The sequence below is a fragment of the Prionailurus viverrinus genome, chromosome B3 (assembly GCF_022837055.1).
Source record: "Prionailurus viverrinus isolate Anna chromosome B3, UM_Priviv_1.0, whole genome shotgun sequence".
Classification (NCBI taxonomy): Eukaryota; Metazoa; Chordata; class Mammalia; order Carnivora; family Felidae; genus Prionailurus; species Prionailurus viverrinus.
The window spans coordinates 19,623,538-19,643,212 of NC_062566.1; the positions used below are offsets into that span (position 1 = coordinate 19,623,538).

At 33.1% G+C, this 19,675-nt stretch overlaps 1 protein-coding gene across 4 annotated transcripts in view; it reads right to left on the bottom strand.

The window, feature by feature from the left end:
* UBE3A (ubiquitin protein ligase E3A) overlaps nt 1-19,675 on the bottom strand; it is a 97,941-nt gene that overhangs the window by 8,162 nt on the left and 70,104 nt on the right. For all 4 annotated transcript variants that reach the window (XM_047862032.1, XM_047862030.1, XM_047862029.1 and 1 more), the window contains 5 exons: nt 15,049-15,193; nt 11,559-11,764; nt 10,786-10,950; nt 9,330-9,485; nt 9,165-9,238 (listed from right to left, as the gene is read on the bottom strand). In XM_047862032.1, coding sequence (XP_047717988.1) covers nt 9,165-9,238; nt 9,330-9,485; nt 10,786-10,950; nt 11,559-11,764; nt 15,049-15,193 — 746 coding nt within the window. The remainder of the gene's footprint in view (nt 1-9,164; nt 9,239-9,329; nt 9,486-10,785; nt 10,951-11,558; nt 11,765-15,048; nt 15,194-19,675) is intronic.

Here is a 19,675-nt window from a genome sequence, read left to right on the forward strand (position 1 = left end):
TCGTCCTAATCTTAATCTCTCCCATAAAATCAGAACTAAGTGGATGACAAAAGAGAAGACCTACAGAGAGCACCTATAAAACTAGGTAACAAGATATCCCCCATAAATCCTTGCGTGTAAGTGAAAAGGAACACCACTGACACTACAAGACCTGGCTGGTATCGGTGTCAGTGGGTGAAGAAGCACAAGGAAGACAACTGCATTTCTTACAGCCCTGAGAACAATGGGACCTCAAAAACACCAACCCACTGGAAATCACATGTTAGTCTGAGAATAGCAGCTCAAAGAGTTATCCAATACAAGGGATCATGATACAGTGAAAGGTCTGGGCCTTTAAAGCTCTCGAACACTAAAATTCTTTTTTAAACTGAGGAGAAACTGCTGGACATAGGTCCAAACTGACCAAATCAAGAAAAAAAAAACAAGAAAAAGTCAAATAAATGGGAAGAGAATAGGTAAGTTTCAGAAAATGCAAGATCATACATATATACATATATGTATATATTTTTATCATTTTGCAAAAGTAAAATGTACAGAGCCTTCCTGAAGCATGAAAAGCTGCCTGGCCTATCTCTCCCTCTTGCAAATATGACAAAACTCATTCCACTTAAAAGTAATGAGCAACAGGAAAAAAATCACAAACACTAAAAGAGCTGTTACTAGAGAGAGAATAGTGTGTGTGTGTGTGTGCGCGCGCACACACAAGAATGATGTCTCTATAGAGAATAAAGTACACTGAAAGATCCGCTAACAAAGATCCGCAGGAAGAGCTCTCCAGCCCCATGGGCCTAAGACATCATGCAACTTGGCCTGGTGAAGCAGCTCATTTCAGCCCCCTCAAACAACACCATCATGTATTGGGAGCCCCCATGGAATGATATAAATAAAGCAGACAGGAATAGTGCCACAACTCTGGAAAACTAAATTTGTCACTGGAACCACAACCCACAAAATGTTTCACTTGTGAAATAATAGAAAAATCTCAGGAAAGAAACAGAAGTTAAAATAATAATAATAAAAAAAAGAGCTAAATGTAAATTATAGAACTGAAAAATACAGTAAGAGAAAAATACCGGATAGGGTCAATAGTAAAGATGACAGAGAATAATAAACCGAACAAGAGACAAAACAGAGAAACAAAAACAACAGAAACTCAGGTTCATGTGGAACAATATCAAATTATTAGAGGCCCAGAAAGAAAAAGAGATTGGAGCTGAAAAAGTATTTGAAGAAATGGCCAAAACCTTACCATGTTGGGCAAAAGACACAAACCCACAAATTCAAGAAGCTGAACAAACTTCAAAAAGCTTAAACAAAACTATTCTTCAGGAATAAAGGGGAAGTAAAGACATCCCTAGACAAAGGAAAACTAAAAGAAAATGCCATCAATAGACCTGTCTTTGAAGAATGACTGAAAGAAAGTGACAAAATAGGGACTCTTGAAGCAAATGGAAAGAAGAATGGAAATGACAGAAGAAATGTAAGTAACATACAACAGAATATTATTCTCATGAGTTTTGTAAATCAAATGTGATGACTGATACAAAAATTGTAACAGCATTAATAGTCAAGACAATTTTTAAAAGTGAAGAAAGAAACCTAAATGGAAGCAAGGTTTCCACACTTCACTGGAAGTGATGTTATCCACTTTCACATATGTACAGTGTAATATCACAGCAACCAGGAAGAACACTATGTAAACAATATACCCCAATAAACACTAAAAGTAAATCAAGAGGGAATCTTAAAATATGCTCAAGTAACTAAATAATCCATGGAAGGCAAAAAGATAGAAACAAGCAATCACAAAGAGGAACAGAAAACAAATGGTAGATGTAAGCCCTAACCTATTAGTAATTACCTTAAATATGAACTGTCTAAATTTGCCAATTATAAGGCAAACTGACAGAGTAGACTAAAAAAAAAAAAACACACACAAACTTTGTGCTATTTCTAAGAAATTCATTTTGAATTCAGCAACAGGTTGAAAATACAATGACAGAAAAAGGTATCATGCAAACTTAAAAAAAATAGGAACTGTTATATTCATATTAGATTCAGAGCACAGAAAATTTCAAGATACAAAGAGTGACCTTATATAATGATAAAAAGACCAGTCCACCAATAAGGTATGATTCTAAATGGGTATGTACGAAAAAATGTTAAAAACTGAAAAAAGATATGCACCAAATTTCAGAGCCTCAAAATACATGAAGGAAAAAAAAGGGGGAAAGGAGAAAGACACGTACCAGAAAGAGACCTGCAGAAATATGCTCCACTGATTTTTGACATATGTGAAAAAAGTAATTCACTGGAGGAAAGATAAAGTAGTAAATCTAGAATATGCACACAGAGCTCTCAAACTCAACAGTAAAAAAAAAAAAAAAAAAAAAGTCAGGTGCACTCTTGGCATTTATCATAGAAATGAAAATTTATGTTTACCTAAAAAATCACATGATTATTCATAGCAACTTTATTCATAATGGCTTTAGAAGCTTTTCTGAAGTCTGAAGTCTTTCAACAAGCAAATGGTTAAAAAGACTGGTAAATCCATAGCAAAGGAATAAACACTACTCGCAATAAAAAGAAACAAATTATTGATAGTGAAAAAATCTGGATGACTTTCAAGGCTGAGTAAAAAAAGCCAATCCCAAAAGGTGACACATTATATGTGATTCACTTAATACAACATTCTTGAAATGACAAACTTAAAGAAACAGAGAACAGATTAGTGGTTGTCAGGGATTAGGACTAGAGTGAGGACAGGGTAACGGTATGAGTGTGACTGACATATATAAAAGATCAACAGAAGGAATTCTTGTGGTGACAGAACTTTTCTGTATCTTAACCGTATTCTAGTTGTGATATTATACTAATGTTTTATAAAGACTTCCATTCCATTGAGGGAAACACGGTAAAGTATACACAGGGTCTGTGTGATTTCTTAACAACTATATGCCAAATTACATGATCTCACAATAAAAAGTTTAATTAAAAGGAAAGTGTTGGGGCACCTGGGTAACTCAGTCTGTTAAGTGTCCAATTTGATTTCAGCTCAGGTCATAATCTCAGGGTTGAGACTGAGTTCCATGCTGGGCATGGAGCCCGCTTGAGATTCTGATGCTCCCCCGTTTGCTCACATGTGCATGCACTCTTTTTCTTTCTCTCACACACACGCACAAAAAAATGTGTTAAAGAAGATTAACAGATGAGTAGGTTTGGGAGTAAAGAAAATCAGTAGAGACAAAGAGGCACATCACCTAATAATGGTAAAGGATCAATCCACCAAGAAGACATCCACCAAGAAGACGTACTGAGGTTCAGAGTGTATGCACCAATCAAAAAATATTTAAGATACATAAAGTAAAAACTGATAGAGCTGAAAGGAGGAATGAACAAATCTACCAGTATGGAGCATTCAAGACCCTTGTCTCTGAGCAACTAATAGTCAGAAAATCTGCAAAATCATCAATGAACAGGATCTACATCATCATTTATAGAACATTCCACCTATCAACACAGAATTCACAAATTCAAAAGCATTGGGGAGTCACGAAGATTAAGTTCTCTTATTATGAAGAATCAAACTAGAAATCAGTAACAGAGGAAAATATTAAAAAACACTGGAAATTAAACAACATAATTTTATTTAAATAATGTCTGAAGACAAAGTCTCAAAATAAATTCTAAAAAATACATAGGGAAAAAAATGAAAATCAAACATATTAAGAATATGGGATACAGCTAAAGCAAAGGTGAGGGAGAATAAAATTTAAAGCACTAAATGATTACATCAGAAAAGAGGAAAGGTTTCTAATCAATCACTGTTTCTATCCTCAATAACCTAGAACAAAAAGAGCAAACTAAACCAAAATAAGGAAGGAAGTAATAAACAGCAGAAATCAATGAAACTGAAAGCAGGAAAACAACAAAGAAATAAAAGCTGGCTTTTCAATATAATCAGTAAATTCAACAAATCTCTCAAGCAAGACTAACAAGTTCAAAAAAGAAAAACAAGCATATTATCACTATGAGGAATTAAAATGGGTATGATCAGTTCAGATCTGCAGACATCAAAAGGATAAAAAGGGAATATTAAGAATTCTGCACACATAAATTTGACAACTTAAAAATAAAATGGATCAACTCCTTGAATAACACAAACTATCACAACCCACCCAATATGAAAGAAAACTTTAACAGTTCTACAAACATTAAACAAACTGAATTTGAAATTAAAACACTCCCCAAAAGGATATTTCTAGGCCAAGATGGTTTCATTGGAGAATTCTACCAAACATTTAAGAAATAATTAGTACCACTTGAACACAATCCTCTCCTAGAGAGCAGAACACTTTTCAACTCAATCATGAGGCCAGAATTAACCCTGATGTTAAAACCAGACCAAGACAACATAAAACACCAAAACTACAGACCAGTATCTCTCATGAACTTAAACACAAAAATCACCAAACAATTAGCAAGTCCAATTTGACAATAACTAAATGGAAATGACTCAGATACACAATGGTGGTTCAATAATGGAAAATCCATTAATGTAATGTGCCATATCAAATAGAGGATAAAGAAAAGTTATTTTATCAACCAACAGAAAAAGCATCTGACAAAAACCAAAAGCCTATATATAATAAAACTCAACAAGCAAGGTACAGAGGAGAGCTTCCTTGAATTTGTAGAGCACTTACTACACTAATATAAAGCTTAATAAAGATAAATGCTTTCTCCTAAATCTGAGAACAAGGCAAGGTTTTCATCACTTTTATTACTCCTATTTGGCATTGTGTTAAAAGTTCTAGGCAGCATAATAAGGCAGGAAAAATGAATAAAAGGCATAAACATTTAAAAAGAAGCAGCACAAACTATCCCTATTTACAGATGACACAACTATCTACACAGAAGGCCCCAAGTGATCTCAATAAAAAAAAAAACAAAAAAAAAACCCTTCTAAAATAAGTGAGTTCAGCAAGATCAAAAGATATATGACCAACATGTAAAAAATCAATTACATCTGACTATACTACCAACATATGGAAACAAAAATTAAAAATACAATACCATTAAAAAAAATAAAAACACCATTTACAATCACTACAAAGGAAATCACACATTTAGGATAAATCAAACAAAACATGTATAAAATGTGTATGTTGAAAATTACAGAATACTGATGAAAGGAATAAAAAATAAATGGGGAGCTATACTATAGCTGAAGAGTCAACAACAGTAAAAATGTCATTTCTCCCCAATGTGATCTCAGTGTTAACTCCTATCAAAATCTCATCAAGGTTTTTTTGTAGGCACAAAGTGAATATAAAATTTATAGGGAAAAGCAGAGTAGCTAACATATGGAAAAGGCAAGAAATCTTTCACTTAAAATTGGAGTAAGCACTCTATCTGATGTTAATACTTACTATTTACCTATACTAATAGACAGTGTAGTATTGACAGAGGGATGAATAGGCACACAGATCAAGGGAGAATATAGAATTCAGGATTCAGACAAACATTACAAACTGATTTTTGACAAAGATGAAAAAACAGTTCTTCAGGAAAGGAAGGATAGCCTTTTCAATAAATTGTATGGGAACAAATGGGCATCTACAGGCAAAAAAGAGAATCTTGACTTGAATCTCACATATAAAAATCAACTAAAACGGACCACAGATTTCAATATAATATGTAAAACTTTAAAATTTTAGGGAAAAAGAAAAAAAAAGAAAATCTTCAGGACCTAAAGCTGGCCAAGAGTTTTAGGTCTGACTTGACAAAAAGTATGATCCAGGGGCGCCTGGGTGGCTCAGTCGGTTGGGCATCCAACTTAAGCTTAGGTCATGATCTCACAGTCTGTGAGTGTGAGCCCTGCGTCGGACTCTATGCTGACAGCTCAGAGCCTGGAGCCTGTTTCAGATTCTGTGTCTCCCTCTCTCTCTGATCCTCCCCGTTCATGCTCTGTCTGTCTCAAGAAATAAATAAAAATGTTAAAAAAATAAAAAGTATGATCCATAAAATGAAAAAATCAAAGCTCATCAAAATTAAATACTTCTGCTATGCAAAAGATTCTCTAAAGAAAATGAAAAGATTAGCTACAAGAGTAGGACATAGTATTTGAAAAGCACATACCTCAGAAAGGACTAGAATATATGAAGAACTCAAAATTCAACAGTAAAAATAACCAGACATTTCACCAAAAACAATATACAGATGGTAAATAAGTACATGAAAAGATATCCCACATCACTGTCATCTAGAGTAATTCAAATTACACCACGAGATATCACAACATACCCGGCAGAATGAACAAAATAACATCTTTGATACCACCAAATGCAGGCAATGATATAAACTGGATCACTCATATATTGCCCAGGGAAATGTAAAATGGTATAGCAATTCTGGAAAATAGTTTGGCAGTTTATCATATAACCCAAGATTGCACTCTTGGACATTTATACCAGAGAAACGACAACTTATGTTCATGTAAAAATCTGTGCCTAAATGTTTAGTAGCCTTATTCCTAAAAGCCAAATACTGACAACAAACCACGTGTCCTTTAAACAGTTGAATGGTTAAATCAAATATGGTACATATATGCCATGGAATACTATGCAGGAATAAAAAGGAATAAGCTGTTGATATATGTAACAACTTTGATGGATCTGAAGGAAATCATGCTGTAGGGGTAGGAGTATGCATACAAACAGATAGCAAGAGACACACTTCTGGTGATGAAAAAGTTGTGCATTATGATTATGATAGTGGTTATGCACATCTATACAATGTGACAAAAAGTACACAGAACTACACATACATATAAATAAGTGCCTGAAAAATTGATGAAATCTGAACATGGTCTGTAGATTGAACCTATATCAATTTCCTGATTTTGATATTGTGCTACAGTTATGCAAAATGTTACCACTGTGGGAAAGTGATGGAGGGTATGGGGGACCAACCTGTAGTTTACCAGAAAATTCCAATAAATCTATAGTTATTTCAAAACAAAATAAAAAAAAATTCCAAAAAACAAAAAACCTTCTGAAAAAGAAATATCCAGGCCCTGATGGTCTCACTGGTGAATTTGAACAAAGTTATTTAAGAGAAAAAAATACCAATCTTACAGAAGTATTTCTGAAAATAAAGAACAGTACTCTTTCAAATCAGTATGTGAGGGTAGCAAAACCTGATAAATGTGTACAAAAAAGGGATATTATCAGTCAATATTCCTTATGAATACAGACCAAAAAATCTTAACAAAAGGTTAATAAAATAAACAGAGCACCATATTTATAAACTAACAGACCACAGCTAAGTTAGGCTTACCTAGAAACAAAGGCTGATATAATACTGAAAGATTCAATGAAATGAATCACAAGAACTGTGGGGAGAGGATAATCAAATCTGAATCTGCTCAAGCGTTTGAAACGGAAAACTATCAATTAAAAGAAAACTGCAGTCCCCACCTCTCACCTCACCCCAAGAGTAAAAAGGGGCATTTAAAAAGATATCTCTAAGTCTCTCAGTAGTCAAATGAAATCAGGGAGAGTCTTATCAGCAACTGGAAAACATATGCAAAAGCTTGCCTGTGAGTCAACATTTTTACACTTTGTTGTTTTAAAGTTTATTGATTTTGAGAGACAGAGAGTGCGAGTGGGGGGAGGGGCACAGGCTCAGCGTGGAGCCTGACACAGGGCTCCATCCCATAACACTGGGATCATGACTTGAGCTGAAATCAAGAGTCAGACGTCTAACCAACTGAGCCACCCAGTTGCCCCTATCATTACTATTCTGTCTTCAACTTCCTACTAGTTGTAGACTCTATTTAATAATTAATGTTTTCATATTAAGGTTGACAAAATAAGAAATTGAATTTTGTTTAAAGATTTAGAATACCATTAACTGTGAGAATGATTTGGAACCTGTTGTCTTTTCACTTGCCTTTCAAATCACACATTAACTTATGACCTTAAGATATGTATCAAGTAGGGATTATGTTATTATAGAAGCTAGAAATCAAATTAAACCTTAATTTAAAAAATAATTTCTCCATAAAGAACACACAAGGTATTTTCAACTATTCTCAGAGAAACACTAAGGCTACAAAATCCTGTGATCACTGTCATTAACAGAGATACTACTGTGAACTCCTTGTGACTCATAAGCGCCGTTTTTTTTTTCATCACCATATCTCAAACCTTTCATGTGTCAATTTTGAAACTTCAAGTAGTAGAAGAACAATGGTTAGAGTATGTAAGTTCCAATACTGCTGCTAGAAATGACTTAAGGTGTACTAAAAAGAGGAAATACCAGTAGCCTCCTGCACACCAGGATGAAGAACAAAATAACAGAAGAAAATAATTTAACATAAAATATTATTTATTTCTAATTATACTTGATATTCATTGTGGTGTCCACAAATTGGAGTCTTACAGGAATAACCTTTAGAGACAACCTCCAGGAAGTTATGTTTGCATTCCTTCTCACCTTACCCCACCCCAAAGATGCGCCAAAGAAGCATCTTCGTGCTCTTCTAACAATCCGTGCGAGGAAGAAAGCCTATGCCTTTTAAGATTGAATAGCGTAGTACAGAAAAGGAAATATTAGCAATTGCTAATTGCTTGACTGGAAGCAGATAATATTGGGAATCTTTGCCTCTTTCTGTGAAAATTTGGGGTTCAGTTTCTTCAGGTGTAGAACAAACATTAATACGTATCTTGGCATATTATCATAAAGATTAAATAAAAGAACGTAACATATCATATAAGGTGCTTCATATAAGTAGGGAAGAAACAGTTCACAAATAGGAGTTCAAAAGAAAGGAGAAACATTCAGAGATGGTAGCTCTATTTTCATTATTTTCTAACCAGCAGCAAGCACATGCTAATCAAAATCATTAAGAATATTAGATAACTTATATCCCAAATGCCAAAGAAAACATGTGACTTACATAAAACACTTAAGAAATAAATCGTAAGATTAACAATGAAAACTAGTGATTATATTACAAATACACTTTTAATATTATAGATTGAGAATTTGTGAGTTTGCTTATTTGGGAAGTAATACCTAGAGATGAAGACCTAAAGCATAAAGTACACACCCCTCTGATGAATTTAAATCTTCTTTTTAAGAATTAAACACCTCACCTAATCAGAACAGAGTCCCTGGTATAGCCACCATCATATTCGGTAGTTTCTTCTAGTGCTTGGAAGTCTAGATTCTGCAAATTCAAGAAAATGTGTCTTAATATATATACATCATTACAAACAATAAATCGATATATTTTTTGCAGACACTTTTTGCTTTCTTACCCGGCTTCCACATATAAGCAATTCAATTTCCTCTGGTCTGAATAAATATTTTAAGGGAGATTCATTGGTCACCATATGAAAACCTCTCCGAAAAGCCTTAAACTGTTTTTCTACTGATTTATTGAGAATGTAGTCAGAATAGAGATTGACAAATTCCTGCAGAAAACATTAACCACAAGAACTTCTTATAATATGCTATATAAACAAAACATAACAAACTACTCGGCTGCATAGCTTTTAGTTTTGTTTTCATTTTCCCCAAGAAAGAACAAACACTCAAAAATATTTTTAAAGATTCAAACTTTATACATATAAAGGAAAATACAGGCATACCTTAGAGATATCGTGGTTAGTTTTGGCCCACTGCAATAAAGTGAATATTGCAATAAAGCAAGACAAATGAATTTTTTGGTTTCCCAGTGCATATAAAAGTAATGTTTACACTATATTGTAGTCTATTAAGATTGTAATAACACTATGTCCAAAACAATGTATATTCCTTAATTTTAAAAATACTTTACTGCTAAAAAATGCTAACCATCATTTGAGCTTTCAGCAAGTCTTAATCACTGAACACAGATCACAGTACAATAATGATGAAAAAGTTTGAAATAAAATGAGAATTAACCAAATGTGACACAGAGTGAGCAAACACTGTTTGAAAATTGGTGCTGACAGACTTCCTCGACACAAGGTTTCCACAGTTGATTTGTAAAAAACCCAACATATGCAAAATGCAATAAAGTGAAGCTCAATAAAATGAGGTATGCCTGTACCTTTAACAATTTCACAACTTTTTGCAATAGTAAATACTGAACTATAAAAAGCCCACGTAAACTAATTATACACGTAAGTTTCAAATTTGATACTGTATTAAACCAGACTTAAAATAAAAGCTGGGCCTTAATGCAATTTTGACATTCCCTCAACCAAGTGTACAAACACAGACACATTTAAACCATGTATACATCCATTTATAAAACCTAACAACTGCAATGTACCGGATTTGAACAAACCAGGAAGCCTCACGTTGTCTGTGCTAGAATATTTAGGAAGCTGCCTACTGTATCCAGTTCAGCAAAAATGTGGGTGTTTTACTAGATACATAAGCTGTTATACCAAATTATAAAAGGCAAGTGAATCCTAACTTAGACATTATAATATTTTATCAAGTTACATTATTATAAAATGTTTTATGGCCATAATGTGTCACTCACTATCTACTATTCCTGCCCCCTTTCTTTAAAAGGGGTTTAGTGCCTAACTATGTGCTCTCATACCAGCTTATATCCAAGATTTAGAAAACTGGGGCTATTTCATTTAAAAGAATTTGAGTATTTGATTTCTTGAGTTTTTGTATGGACTATTTTAGATACTTCTTTATCACAAGTATATATGCTTTAAAACTCTGTTAATAAAGAGACAAAGACAATGATGATATAAAAACATGTATTACCTTCCTGTTTTCATTTGTAATTGGAATTTTATCACCATTTTCCTTTAGATCATACATCATTGGATTACCAAAAAGGTCTGTCTGAGATATCTGGAAAGTGATCATCATGTCATCTTCTACATTCCCTTCATATTCCAGTAAATCTTTTAAACTCTGATATAGGACCTAACAACCAGAAATGACAAATTAGGCTACCACAGAGCTATAAAATATAAGTTAGCATCATTTTTCTTGGGGAAAAAAAAATGACAACAAAGACTAAAGAATAGGAAGTATCTTTCTTGTCCCTCAAATAGTTTACTATAAAGAAAGACTGTCAGTCACTGGTATGTCCCATCCAGTGCTGAGAAAACCACAGCATCAATTTAGCAATGGATTTCCACTGTGCTCTATGAGTGAACCTCAGGTGTCTCATACTGAGGGACGGATTCGAGACAGAAACAACATACTAACTGTAGCCACCAAGCCCCTTATCCAGAGCAGTTCTGATTTCACGTGGCAATCTCATGTGTTTTAAAAAACAAACAATGTTTAAAAACCCTTTTCTACAGAATCAATTTTACAAAACCTGCTTGCTGAAAGTAATATATATAATAAATTTCCTGAGTTTTTAGGTATTCATGGCACTGCAACAGGTTAAAACAACTTTAACTTATTAGGTATAAATATTAACAAGTGAAACTGATTCCAAATGAAAACTGTAGTTTTTTAAATAAATTATAGTTTTGCTTTTAAATAAAGCTAAATGATCAAATAAAAAATGCCAGACTTACAGGGTGAGAGTCTCCCAGATCACGAAAAGTTCCTTTTTTCCCCATTAGCTTCCTGTAGACAACCATGGGAAAATGTACATCCAGTATACAGTTATTGTAAATAGCCAGACCCAGCACTATACCAATCAGAGTGAACTGACCCTCAGTTTCAAAAGAGGATGGATTAAACCAAAACAATTTTGTAGATTCATCATATGTGAACATACCTATAAAAAAGGATTTTAAAAAAATACATTACTTTTCTATTTTATTAAATAGACTAATGAACAATACAAACATAAAATAATTACACATGCAAACTTATACATAGTAGGCATACAAAAATCGTTTTTTCTATTACATCAGCACTTGAGAGACCACAGTTCAAATATATGTGATTGTTATAAATTATGGCAAATGGTAGTATGTCATTTTAAGAAGCCAAGGAAAAAGGAAACAAGTAGCAGGCAATTTTGGCTGCATTTTTCAAAACGGAAAAATGTTCATTAAATTCAATTCTCTAATCTTCTACTAATACAAATAAGAAATTAATTTACTACATCCACTGGTTGATTGAAAATGAATGCAAAACCAAAAGGAAAAAAGCTACCGTATTTTTAAAATGTTTCACGTATAAAAACATGTTTAATCTACATGTGCTGTTTTCAAAAACCAATTTTAAATTTCATTAAAGAAAAGTTTTCGCTTTTTCAAAACTGCACAATGATCCTATGAAGTTTTTCTAACTCCTAACGAAGTCAGATGAAGTACATAAACTTGAATAAATTTGATAAAGGTAGATTACGTCCAAAATCCAAGGCTATTTAATATACATACACGTTAATCATGAGCCAGTGAGTAAAACAAAAGTAGTTTGTATTTGTAGCCTTCTTTCAATTTCATATGTTTTTCACTATTCAAAACCCAAGCTTGGAGATTTTTTTTGTAACATTCATCTTAAAAAGGAGGAATGTTTCAGGGCGCCTGAGTGGCTCAGTTGGTTAAGCGTCCGACTTCGGCTCAGGTCATGATCTCATGGTCCGTGGGTTCTAGCTCCGCTTCGGGCTCTGTGCTGGTGGCTGGGAGCCTGGAGCCTGCTTTGGACTCTGTGTCTCCCTCTCTCTCTGCTCCTCCCCCACTCACACTCTCTTTCTCTCTCTCTCAAAAATAAACATTAAAAAAAAAAATTAAAAAGTAGGAATGTTTCGTTTACCTATCTAAAACCATTACTAAGACAGAATTATCTTCTTCCCTTTAAACAAACAGAATATCTAAGGAAAGGTTATATGATACTTTAATGAATTTACGATTTTTCTTACTTTACTAAAATGTTTTTCAGTTGCTACTGTGCAACTGAATGAAAATATTTTAAGAATTAGGTCTGAAAAGGGCAATTTCCAATAGAACAAACTTTAGAAATCAATTTGGCACATAAATATGTCAATTCATATGATTTTTGAAAGCTTTAAAAATGTTTATTTTCACATTTAGTTTAAGTTAAATACAAAGGAACCGTAAAATGTCCCCTGGATCATAAGAGTACAAAGTAAGCTAGGACGTTTTTCTAATGGAAGTTACAATTCACAAAATAACAGTCTGAAAATTATCCAATTCTTATCTGAATTTCAGTTTAGATCTAAATTTTTTTACAAGTCTAAGTTACAAGATTCATTGAAGTAAAAAACTTCACTTAGTTATAAATATGGTATGAACAAAGTCAACAACAGTTGAAAACAATAAATTTGATGAAATCTCACAAATGTATGTCCTTGGTCTCAAGAGCAATAAACTAAATTAATCAGAATATAAATTACACAGGTCATTACTCTCCTCTCTGTGTATGAAATGAAAGATAATAATTTTAAGGTTCAAAGTGATCTATTTTGGGCACATTTTTGCCAGGTCCCTGGAAGAAATGCACCATAAAAGGTAGTTCTTATAAAACATTTTGGGGCGCCTGGGTGGCGCAGTCGGTTAAGCGTCCGACTTCAGCCAGGTCACGATCTCGCGGTCCGGGAGTTCGAGCCCCGCGTCAGGCTCTGGGCTGATGGCTCAGAGCCTGGAGCCTGTTTCCGATTCTGTGTCTCCCTCTCTCTCTGCCCCTCCCCCCCGTTCATGCTCTGTCTCTCTCTGTCCCAAAAATAAATAAACGTTGAAAAAAAAATTAAAAAAAAAAAAAACATTCTATTTTGGTATATTTAACCAAATATTCCATATTTGGTATTTTTAACCATTTCAATTACTTTACTTTACTATCAAGTAGAACTGTTTATGTTTTTTTTCTGAAAGTATTTCTGCATATAACGTAAGTATATTTTATTTACAGCTAATGTTTTACATGTTGAGATACAAAGGAATCCAGAGCAAAGGTTTACCAAACCTATGAAGCTCATAAATTAATTTTCTATCACAAAAAAGGCATGGTTTTATGTGTCTTGGTTTACTTTGAACAAATTATATGCAAATTACACAGCTTTCTGATTATTAATAAACATTAGCTAAAATATATAGTCTTACTTTAACTACATTTATGTCATGAACTCAAAACGTCTATGTCCATTTGCACGTTTGTGTGTATATATGACCAGCTAAGAACAATAACAGAAAAGTCAATTCAATGTACATACTGACAATCAACAGGCTGTAAGAGCTCAATTCTCAAAGCTTAAAGGAAATGATCTGCATTATTCTATGTCATATTCTTCACAATCCTAAAAGTACCTTTAGCGGAATCCTTTTCCTATGATGGTCATGCATTGTTTTTAAAAGTAAGCAAACCTGGTAACCAAGTAAGTGGTTACATCGCATAAACTGAATCAGTTCAGAATTATCTATCCAAGAAGCTGTTGTCTTTTACCACTTCTACTGTGCCTACTTGTCTACCAGTAAAATTCAAATCCTTCAACTTTCAGACTGAGATATGTAGATCAGTTTTTCCCAAACTGTTCAATGAGAAAACACTTCTGACAGACAAATGTTATTAAAGGTGGGGTGGAAAAAGGCTTCTGAAGTTCAAAAAGTTTGGGAAAGAGAATATTAAGCCTCCTGAAATCCTGTAGTAAATAAACCTAATTAATCTGATACCAGTCAGGGTTTCCAAACTTTGAGCATGATACACTTGTGAGACATTCTCAACATTCTTCAGACAATTGTTGTATGAAACTCTCATTTCAGAAATGCCGTGAGTCTGAAGAATGTTTTCGAATAAAAAGAGCAAAGAAATCCTTCAATTGTTCTAATGTACCATTCTAAAGGGTTTTCAATTTGACTTACCTAAAAGACAATTTCCTACAGTAAAATATTTGGCTAAGTAATCTAAATAAGAACTTGAATAAATGAGTGATGCACATCACTCCCCCAAACCCAAATTCAGTCATTTTCTGTGATTCTAGGAAATCTATACTGAAACCTACTGTTTACTCTTTGTAACTGAGAATATTTATAAACCTAGGTAAACAAACCCTTAAATCAAAAAGATATGACATCATGATCACATCACTAAAATATTTACCAATATCTGGATTGAAGATTTCCTCCACAACCAGCTGAAAAAATTCTTTGGAAACACCTCCCTCATCAACTCCTTGTTCTCCTTCAAATTCCACATACAACTGTTTCTTCAAGTCTGCAGGATTTTCCATAGCGATCATCTCTAGCTAGTGAGTGAAAAGATAAAGTGAAAAGAAGGTGACTGCCAGTTTAAGGATGAAAGCAAAATAAAAATAAGTAGAAAAAATAAAAACAAGGATTCAGGCTATGGAGCAAATAAAAGATACTGACTTTTGGTTTGTTTTAAATGTAAACAGGAAGCAAACCAGTAAAAAGCCAGTAAAGGCAAAGATTCAGTCTCACAGATAATGGAAAAATAGGACAGAAAAGAAATCGGCATAGAATAATAAAAGAGTTACTAACTATTGATTTGTCATGAAATTAACATATAGTAGAAAATTAAAATTAGATTTTCTGTTACTTCTGTATAACAAACCTGGGCTCTAAAGGTTAGGACATGGAAAGAAGTCAACACAGCCAAATACATAAGTGACTACTCAAACTAAATCATTTCAGCAAAAACAACAGAGTACAGAAGTTTGACTTCAAGTTTGTTTGCTAGTAAGTCTTTATGTTTAATAGAATAGAAACTAAGGAATTAAGTTTTGTTATCTATTAAGCCATGAATAAAATACTTTCAATTAAGAGAAGAAACATTGGGTAAATAGGGAGCAGCTTATGGTCTCTTATAGCACTTAATACAAACTGCCACGTCTTGATGGAACCTAAGACATTCTATATATACTTTTTTTTGAAAGCAGATGAGATTTATGCTTGCTTACATCCTTACTCTTAATTTCTTACTAACAGTTACATTTTTCAACTATAAATCTTTACTAGATACTTTTTGGAATCTATAGAATAATACACAGTAAGTGATCTCAGTCATTAAGAGATCAATCAGAAAATACACACTAACTACTAATGTGAACTATTTATACTTCCAGTTTTTAATGTATTTGAAATTTACTAATAGCATGCCTGACTGATCACCCGCTTTACTTGCTAAATAGACTTAAAATGCCTTCTGGCGGTTAAAAAATTTGAAATTTGCCAAAACAGAGTATTTACGAGTGTTCAAGTTATTCCAACCATTGCAATTATAATTTTAAAAATGGTTTTGAGCAATGCAAACATCATCAAAACAACTGTACTATAGTCCTCAAGCAATTACTTTAGGTTAACAGTACTGGTTTGGACATTCTAGTATGTCTATAGAAAAATAAAATCTCAAATTCATCAATCCGGACAGTTGTCCTAGATCAATGTTTTTCAAACTGTCAACTGCCACTCATTAGTGGGCAGCCCAATTCATTTAGTGGTTTAAAACCAACAACGGGAGGAAAGAGAATGTGTTCCACACAGTAATGGCATCAACCATTTTGTGAAACTTTTGTTTCAACTATAAGTATAGACAGATACACATACATGTATGTACCTATGCTATGTAAAGTATCACTTTCCTACTTGGGAATACAGTCAAAAAAGTTTTAAGAACAAAGGCTGAAATAATCTAGATATCTTCAACTTTTGGAGTCTGTGAATTTAGAATCTTTAGCTTTAAGAAATGTCCTGTGTAACAATGGTCTTTAATATTTACCAAAAAAAAAAATTTATGCCAAGTTTTTAAAGATAATTTATTTTTGTGACAGAGTGTTGTGAATTGAGACAGAATAAATACTCTGTAGTTGTTCCAACTATCACTTAACTTTTAAACTTTAAATTTTAGCAAGCGACTCAGGTAAGCCTGTTTCCTCATCTGCAGAGAAAAAAAAGGGATAGTACTCTTCATACTGCAAAGATGTGAAGGCTTAATAAAAATATACAGAAGAGTTCTAGAGCAGACAATATTACTAAGATAACACATCATGTTGCAACCTTTTAAAACAACTTTGATCTTTGAACATAAGATTCGTAATTTGATTTTATAGCCTAGTCCCAAGTTTGAAAGAACCTTGGGGAAAAATAGTTCCAGTTGGAAACCTGCTTCAAGCCACAGAAAATAAAGAATGCTGAGAACTAAATTAGAATTATCAGCTCCAATGTGGTTTACCCATCACGCCAACATCCTATATTGCCATGGAACGCATTCCTAGTTTCCTTCTTCCAGTTCCCACCTGCCTAGGTGTCAAAGGAATATAAGTCAATGTTTATATATATGCCCTTATAACACAAAGACAAATCTGCTTATATCAAAAGTATAATGCATTCTGAGGTGAAAAAACTGATTATCTGCTATTTAAATTATACTTCCTATAGTCCTCTTTATTAACATTCACAAATGAGAGCTGACTCCATTATCAATTGATATCTTTTAAAGGATTCGGTGTCGATTCTACAGGATTCAGAGGCCATGTGTTATAGTCTTAGTTCCACCTAAGACACCTCATAGGACACTGAAACAAATTTATCTTCATTCCTTTTTTTTTTTTAAAGATGTTCCTAATACCTTTTTTTTTTTTTTTCTAGAGAGAAAGAGAGAACATGTGAGCAGGGGAGAGGGGCACATGGAGGGAAAGAGAATCTTAAGAAGGTTCCACACTCAGTGCAGAGCCCAACACGGGGCTCGATCCCACAACCCTGGGAACATGACCTGAGCTGAAATCAAGAGTCAGATGCTCAACCAACTGAGCCACCCAGGAGCCCCTAACTTCATTCTTATAAAATATTAAATGTCTGTCTCCATCAATCTCCACAGTGCTCTCCACCCTGAGTGCCAAAATAATTCAATATAATATTTTATAATTATAATTGTAAACATATAGCTTTCTTTCTTTGCTTTAGTTTCATCTATAAAATGAAAATGATATAATAAAAAATTAATATATGTGAAGCACTAGATGAATTCCCTGTACAACAACGCTTTTGTTATTGTTACTTTTATTTGTACTAAAAATTCTTTCAGGCATGCCTGAAAACCTAACAACCCAGATATTACAGAACAAAAATATTTCAGTAACAACACAAGAATAATATATAGCACTTATGTGCCAGGGCACTATTCTCAGCACTTTACATATATCAATTCACTGCATTTTCACAACAATCTTATGAGGCCAGTAATATTATCAATCCCATTTTACAGATGAAGTCTCCAAAGTCATGAGAGGTTCAATAACTTGCTTTTAGTGTTAGTAAATAGAACAGATTCTAATCCAGAAGGAAGCTCTTAACTATTATGCCTTCCTGCCTCTCTTCAATAACTAGCAATAATCTTTTTTGAAATTGTAAGTGACTTTTATTTTCTTCATGTTTTCTGTATTTTCAATTAGTTTTTACAATAAACATGTATTTCAGAATCAGGATGTAGTCACATGTAAATATGTAAAAAGAATGATTTGAAAAATAGATGGCAACTGAACTCTGCAGGCAAAAATTTCCATTACCTATGTTCTATACTTAATATATACAAGTATTTATATATACTATATACTTAATATATACCTAGGTATATATTAAGTGGTTCTGTAAAATACTTTATCATTTATGTATACATGGGCAGTCTATCTTTAAAAACAATGTTTACTTTTAATTATAGCATAAAATTTGCCAGTTACCATTTGACAAAGGCCATTAAGGGGCTACATTTTTATTTTTCTTAAACACAACCACTTCTGACCCACTGTTCAATCAGAGAATGATTTCAGAACTGAATTGTAAAGGTATACAACTTTCTGTAATAAATACAAAGCATTTAAAACAGAATTATGAAAATCAAAAGCTGTCTTGAATACAGGATACTTGGAAATTGAAAGACTAGGTCAGTGAACATTCTGAAAAGGAGTATTTGTATGCATCCTTGAATTGAAATCATTTAGTATACAGACTTGTAGTTTTATATACAGGTTTTCTTAAAGTAGGCTATATTTTGTATTAATTTAATATGAAGACTGGCAAAATGCAGATTACTGGGTTAAAATAAACAACAGACTGGATGTAATAACATCTACCTCTTCCTTATATGACTTCCTCTTCTTACTAAGACTCTTGATTTCATCAATTGTTGGATAAAACGATTTTCAATTTCTGAACTTTTAATTGGCCATGATGATGAAATCCTAGAGAGATCATTTTTTAAAAAAATTGATCTGGTATCAAAGCATTCCCAGAATACCTAGGTAGGATGACATCTTAATATAAAAATATCATACTTGCCAGATGCAAAAGCGTTAAAAGGAAAACCCTATCCTTTAAAATCTTACAGTATTCTGGGCTACTATTATTCATGACAAAGTTATCTTTACCCATAGTTGAAAAAATTCCTTAATGGTATGGATATTTAAGTAGTATTCACATAAAATGGACCTAATTCTTAAGAATGCCTACATTCTCTAAGAATGGCTGGCTTAAAACAACTTCAGTCAACTTATTAGACTCTATGGTTAAACAGTTTGTTTACACCTTTAAGCTACTGAGTGGAGCAAGATCTTTAGATTATTTAAGTATATTTAATTTTTTCATTTATCTACGAACAGATAAAGTGTTTTTTTTTTTTTTAACTATTTTACACATAAAGTTTAGATGTTTCGGTAACAGCCAAATCATTTAATCATATCTGCTTGTGAGACCAGGAACCTGAGTTCTAACAG